The sequence below is a fragment of the Atta cephalotes genome (genome assembly GCF_000143395.1).
Source record: "Atta cephalotes unplaced genomic scaffold scaffold00073, whole genome shotgun sequence".
In the NCBI taxonomy this organism is placed as follows: Eukaryota; Metazoa; Arthropoda; class Insecta; order Hymenoptera; family Formicidae; genus Atta; species Atta cephalotes.
This window is the reverse complement of record NW_012130137.1, coordinates 885799-893271: the sequence shown is the minus strand read 5'-3', so window position 1 is coordinate 893271 and position 7473 is coordinate 885799. Positions and strand designations below refer to the sequence as shown.

Here is a 7473-nt window from a genome sequence, read left to right as displayed (position 1 = left end):
TTGTATGGAAGGAGAGTGAGCACAAGAATGAAAGAAATAGAGAGAAAGGTAAATGAGAATGCATGTGTGTATGAAAATAAAAAAGAAAGAGAGCGCGATGTTTAAGTTAGGTGATTGTTTGTCTATCGTATACACGAAGGCATACGTTAGGTAGCCTCGATGCTATTTAAACAGACTTAATTAATGTATTGCAAATGAATTAATAAAGTGTAAGCGAAGCGTGTATCTATATAGTGCGACTTTTTCTTTTCTGACAACTTCAATAAAATTCTTGATGAACAGTTAAGAACTCCTGGCATGTAAAAATTAAGATATACAAGAATAAGCTGAATCTCTTCTCATAAAAAAAAATTTTATCAGAATGCTTTTGCAAATCTTATAGATATATTCTTATATTGATCTGGATATTGGTAGAAATTTTATTAAATTTTCTTAATTTACATCTTTAGATATTTTCGTCTATAAATTAAAATCATGTCGAAAAGAATTAACGGTTTTTCAAAAATGATATAAAATTATTGTAATATCTTATTTTTCTAGATTTACTTGATTCCTAATAAATTATTATATATGTATATGCAAATTCAGAAGACACTAATATATTAGTAACAATATTATATACAGAATGTTTACTACCTGAAGAAAATCTGGAAAATCGGAAACTTTTAAAGAATTTTTTTTTTTATTCATGAAAAAAAATTAAGGATTTTCATGGAATTCTACATTCAAAAAAATTTTTTGAATTTTACTTTTAAATTTTAATTCTATCTATTACTGAAAACATTTCTTTGATCATTTTTTTCTTGGTAATGCAAAATGTCGATAATTGATTATGTGCAATAAGTATAATATACACATCCGCATATATTCATATATACATGTACATTCTTGCGAGTTTTTTCACCGTGCGAGATTTTGCACGCGTGCAAAATTCGAATTTGCCGCGGCGCGTAATGCTGATCATCGATCGTGATGCCGATCATGCAGCGAAGCTAACTTCAGAGTGGATTATGCAACGACAACCGGGCAAATACAAGCAAATCGCCAAAACGGCGACAAGGACATCGAGGTCTAGACGCTCGATTTCGACTTTTGTTCGCGACAGTGAATTACGTGTGCAGATGTACACAAGTAACAAGGTACGGTATTCGATCGCCGCATGGCTCGTGCCGGCGAGAGGGGATCGGTTACGCATCCATTAATCAATTGCCCCACGGAGCCGCTCATCATTCGAGACGACTCGGTATTGCCCATGAACATCTCGCTCATCATGCGATGACGGTTTTCAACTATCTTTGTGGAATTGCCAGTGAGTATGATAATTCACAGATGCCAATCACATGTGCCAATCAAGTATTCGCTAAATGATTCCTCGTGCAATTTTATTGTATTTCATTTGTCGCACTCAGTTATACATTGAGATAGTGACAAGAGATACAATTAGAAGAATAGAGATTGGAAAATTTGGGACAAGCATCGCAAATCGAATTTTTCTGCTGAACTTTTTAATATCTCGTTTTTGTCCTCTTTTTCTGCTAGCAGCAAAACTGAAATGTATACAAACTTAAATGTACTATCTCATTTCAAGTGCGGAAAGTGCAGCCTAATGTCATCGTTTATTTCACACAACATAATATGTGCTTTCTATTTCGTAACACGAGTTTATCGAGTCGTTCTATCTTTGTTACTCACCGAATATCACGAAAGATAGGATGATATTTGTGTTGACCTGTGTCACTAAATGAAAAGTACTCGATGATTTTTGCACGCTCATGATATTATGATAATAATATCGACATAACCTTTCCGAAAAAAAATAACCATTTATAAAGAATATTTAGTACTTACGTCCTGAACATTTAAATGCTATTTATTATAACACATATAATGGAAGAAAGAATACATTCTTATGACATTTTAATGACAGTCCTCGATTCTTAAATCTGTTTGCGTTACTTGAAATTCACGAAAAATGTTTGCTTAAAATGAGATAAATTATATATATTCAGACATTGAAAAAAAAGAAAGCAAAGATATTAAATACAAAAAAAAACAATGCAAACAGACTTACTGTTTTTATCGCATGATGAAGCAATTCATATTAAATCAAAGACAATTGTAAAAACATTATCATATCATATATTTAATATAATTATGGTAACCATATTTTCTTAAAGAAAATAAAAGACAAACTTGAAAATTTTAGGCTTTGTTTTCCTATATGTTTTCAAACCATAAAGGATAGTAAAAGACAATATTTAACAATAAAGGACAAATAAAGGAAAATGAGTTTTGAAGAAACAAATAAATCTAAAAGATAGCTACCTAAAATAAAGGACATATAGTCATCACAAATATAATACATTTTGAAATATGTATATCTTTAAAAATATGTTTTAGGACCGAAAAACATGTTTTGTTCCACCTTTTGGTAAATTTTATCTGTTGGGTAAATAGCAGATTATCCAATCACATATGCGGATTGCCAAATTTACTTCACAAAATTTATCAAAAAAAAGGTGGAATAACCGGCCCATAGGCCTGATTTCACAATATATGGTTACCTAAAGATTAAAGATAGTCAAGAAATTCATAAATTAATTTTGTTGATGAATCTGTTGATAACCTTTAACCTTTAGGTAATCATATATTTTGAAAACTGGTCTTAGTATTTTTTTACATTTTTATATATTTGTAAAATAAAACAAACAGTTATACATTCATTAATGTGAATTATTAATTTAATTTATTTATGTAAATTAAACTATACACATGATGCTTTTATCAAATGATTAATTTAACTTTACATATTATATTGATGATTTTAAAGGAAAACTGTGAATATATGAACTGAAAAGTTCAATTCAAGTTTCAAAATTTCACAGTTTCATTAATTAGTACATTTGTAATTAATTAAATTATAATTGATTAAAAATATAAATATAATTGATAAAAATATATTTCAGAAACAGCCTTTACCTGTTTCATTCTATTATGAATAAAAAACATGAGAATACATGAAATTAATAAATTAATAATTGGTATCTGATTATACATAATTTTTAGGAACGCTGCAGCTTTTACATTCTCCTACTCATGTACACAGAACTCTGCGCTTTTTCTTTCGAAATGAATCTAGTTTTGTGCCTAAGAAGGTACTTATCGTGGCAAAATTGTCCCGATACTATTTCGAAAGATTACAAGATCCTGAGCTCAGCGAGGTCCAGCTAAAGATAAAATTGATAGAAAAAGGTACAGATTATGATAATATGCTCGCCAATCACTTGGCTACCAAAGATGTAGAAAATCAAGTCATTCACCTTTTGCAAAAGATGAATGTGGAATACAAGGTAGTAGATAGGTGAGTTCAAATCTTTTTAGTAAAAAAATTATAATTAAAAAAAGTATAATTGGAAAATAGCAAAATCCACATTTCTTAATTTCTTAAATTTATGGAAAAAAATCATGTGTTTAGAGTAGGATATTTTATAGGAAGATGAAGTGGAAAATTTAATCTTTCCAATTGTACGACATATTCTGTTTATTAAATAAATTTACGTACATGTCCAATCACATTGATTCTCAATTCACTATTTTTTGTTACTATTATTTTGTATTAATGTTTAAGCTCTCTTTTAGAAAACCTGTTATAATATTCTATATCTACAACTAGAATAGTAGTGTAGCGACAATATAATCGTCACATGTGTACTAATAATAAATTCAATAAACAAATCCAATTTCGTATGTCAAAATTAAAATATTAGTCATTAAATGTTTATCACGAAATAAAGATTATCATGAAATAAAGATTTATTGTATTTTTTAGAACAAGTTTAGATCATTCGCTTTTTACATGGGCGGACTTGGTGCTACCAATTGGCGGTGACGGAACGTTTCTCTTAGCCTCGAATTTAATATTTAACAATAAAAAACCTATAATAGGTATTAATTCCTATCCTGAAAAGTCGGAAGGCTATCTTCTATTATCAGCGAAATATACGAAAAACATAACAAAAATTTTCGAAATGCTAAGAGCAGGACACTACAGTATACTCATGCGAAGACGAATTCGGATTACTTTAAAGGGAGAAGACATATGGCAAGTTCCCTTTCATATGCACGAGAAAGGACACATCGTTGGCATTGATAGGTACGTTATATTAATATTATAAATTATTATAACTAATTTATTTATTAAATCATAATAGTTGATTTTTAAACTTATATCTATCATTTCTGTTTCTTTACTGCAACCCTGATTATTTAATTTTTTTATTATGTATTTTGTAGGTTTTATACGAATGAAAGGTTTGAAAGCAAGCATCATTTACCAAAAGAAAGGCGTCTACCTTGGTTAGCACTTAACGAAGTGAGTTTATTAATGCTCCTCGATGCATGTACAAATATTAGAAATTGGATGACTTGTTCTTTTATACATATCTCAGGCTTGGTTTTTGTCGCTAGGTTTTCATGGGTGAAACATTATCGGCACGGACGAGTTCCTTACTTATAAAGTTCGATGAAGAGCGAGAGTATCGCAAAATAAAAGGCTCCGGTTTGTGCGTGAGCACTGGAACAGGATCAACATCTTGGTATAAATCTATACATAGTTTAAATCATCAAACCGTACGGGAAATATTAAATCTCTTAGGTATTAAACGGCCATTCACTAATAAAGAAATTGATATGATTTGTTCAACGTTCAATAGCAGCTTACAGTTTGACGCAGGTCAGTATGTGCGATATGTGAATATAAAAAAAATACGATATCGATATGATGCTATTTTTGTTTACAGGGGATTCCAAACTGTGTTATTCCATAAGAGATATGATAATGACCAATTCAATACCCGTTCCGAAAGATGTTTACACTCGTGGTTTCTGTAGAAAGGCCATTGTAAAATCACAGTGTTTCGATGCGGGTTTGGTTCTGGATGGTGGATTAGCAGTCCCCTTCAACTTTGGCACCATTGCCGAAATGGAAACTTTTCCTGAAGATTCCTTACGAACTATTATCCTTGATTAAATTAATAGAACATTCAAATAACATTTATATAATATAAATACGAAATTTTATAATAGTGTAAATATTCCCATATTTTTTATTAAAATTAATTTCTATAGATAAAAACATTAGGATATAACACGTAAATATTTAGTGACAACGAACATTCAGAAGTTATTGAAATATGATCTAGTAATCAAATTTGGGCATTAAAACTTAACTTTTCGGAATAAGAAAAAGCAAACTAATTAAAAAAAAATTTTGTTAGAGTATATCATAACTATATTTTTTAAAACTTATATCGATCATTATTGTATAGTCTTTTATGTTAAGTATGTAACATGCATTTAAGATTTAATATATGACATATATTATTACTATATAATTTAATCTAAAAATATTTGTACCTACACAAATACCAAATATCTGCTTATTAGTCTGAAAAAAACTAGATTGTTATTGTTTTTTATATACATTTAGAATATTTTAGCTCATAAATATAAATAATTAAAAGTTTTATATATATTAATGTATCTGTTTATTCACTTGAAAAACTTAATGTATTTTATAATAAGTTTTATTGTAATATATTTAACAATTTTTTAAAAATTTTAAATGTGCAAATGCCAAATTCTTGATAAAATATAGTATTCTAATAATTTCTAATAATATATATTTATTATCTTTTTATGATATATCTATATCTTTTTATGATAAAATTGATTTTGAATTTGGAAACAATCAGAATATGTTATTTTCTTTACCATATGACTTCTTGCCCTTGTAATATTCCAACATTTGAAAATTCTCTGAAACTGAGGAAAGATTACACATACATACTTCTAATTATTGAGTGTTTCCATTTGACACAAGTATCGTTCTATTTTTCATTCATGGAATATAAAAAAAGATGAAACGATGTTTGTGTCGACTTGTATCATTAAATGAAAAATATTAATTTTTTTATCCATTATTTACAATTGAATTATATTATACTTTCTGTATTTAAAACAAGATCGAACATTGAAAAAAGAAAGAAAAAAGATAAAAAGTGCAACAAAGTTCAATCATAAGGAGTAAATGCAATCGCATGAAGTTGTATACGTTTGACAACACAGCTTAGCGGCGACTCCGAAATGCCCAACTTCAGGCGTGACTAAACATCACTTTGTGCTCTCTTGTTTATACTTGGTGATTCGATACGGTGGTGCAACCGAATGGTTTCCTCATTAGCGCGCAACGGCATGCAATGCGATGCATGTGCATGACATTGTTTCGTCGATAAACAATTCAACTACCTGGCCGTATCTATGAGAGCTCCCGGTCACAAAACGGTAAGGAACGAAAAATATTTCAAGCGGAAACACTGAAGATCGAAGCACGACGCGATGGTGGACTTCTGTTCGTGACGCGAATATCTCTCGAGTGACAGCGAGAACGCACAAAGTTTTTTCGATGATTTTTTAAGTTCAGCTGTCCGCGTCACGCGATAAAGTAAACAATAATTTTTAATAAATGATTTTGAGGTTAGGATGTCGCATTAACTCTTATGACATAGTCGCGCCGAATGGAATATTCCTTCTGAATTTCTTTCTTCGGGAGAGATTTGTGTCAAAACAATTCAACAAAAGCTATATTTCATGATTAATATCTTTGTATACCGATTTTGATGTTAAGTATCACAAAGAGTATCTCATATAGCAATAATTCCGTTTTAATCTACAGCGATTTGTTATCAGATTACTCTTGATTTAGCCTATGAGATTGTTTATGAAAGAGCATTGTATGTGTTATGATGTATATACTGTGTGATTCATTTTAATCAGTCCACATTAGAATATCTTAAAATCTTTAAGAGTTTAAGGCAAAAATTGCTTAGTTATGGGGAAAAAAAATTAACTTTTATATTAAGAGAATTTAAGATCAAGGACATTTCAAATTTGTTAAATTATAATCCCTATTTTTTATTTCAGGTTCATATAGTTGACTTCAAGATCTTTTCAATAAACTTTTTTTTCTTGAAGTTTACATGTCGACGTTTAATCAATCTACTTAAAAAAATTAAGTTTGAGACGAAGAGAAGATGATAATCTTGGTTGACTTTGACACACTGTCCTCGAATTCAGCTTGAAGTCACCTTGAATTTTTAAAATTTCTTTTTCATTTTATGCTATTTTAAATACATTTTTTATTGCACCTCATCATGAGACCGAAATTCATGTTAAAGCATCCCAAAGAAAACAGAAAACTACTCCATGTATTTTGATTTGGAAAACTGTCCATGTATTTTAGGTCATTGTCTTCTTTTCCCATAATAACTGAGCAATTTTTGTCTAAAATATTCTTTTCTTAAACTTAAGTAATTTGAGATATTCTATTTTAGTGGACAGATTAAAATAGACAGATTAAAATAGACCACCCTGTATATATATATATATATATATATATATATATATATATATATA

The 7473-nt window shown here is 29.3% G+C and overlaps 1 protein-coding gene across 1 annotated transcript; it reads left to right on the top strand.

Moving 5' to 3' along the window:
- Positions 1-1275: 1275 nt before the first annotated feature.
- On the top strand, positions 1276-5029 carry LOC105624134 (NAD kinase 2, mitochondrial). Its single transcript, XM_012205494.1, has 6 exons — positions 1276-1309; positions 3067-3361; positions 3830-4153; positions 4294-4372; positions 4468-4732; positions 4800-5029. Exons 1-6 carry the CDS (start codon positions 1276-1278, stop codon positions 5027-5029), a joined length of 1227 nt encoding a protein of 408 aa, XP_012060884.1.
- The last annotated feature ends 2444 nt before the right edge of the window (positions 5030-7473 follow it).

Excerpts from the sequence above, each read along its gene's own strand:
- LOC105624134 (XM_012205494.1), top strand. The coding sequence starts at position 1,276 with ATGACGGTTTTCAACTATCTTTGTGGAATTGCCA. Across the intron at positions 1,310-3,066 it reads CTATCTTTGTGGAATTGCCA|GAACGCTGCAGCTTTTACAT; the intron begins GTGAGTATGATA and ends CATAATTTTTAG. Across the intron at positions 4,154-4,293 it reads CACATCGTTGGCATTGATAG|GTTTTATACGAATGAAAGGT; the intron begins GTACGTTATATT and ends TGTATTTTGTAG.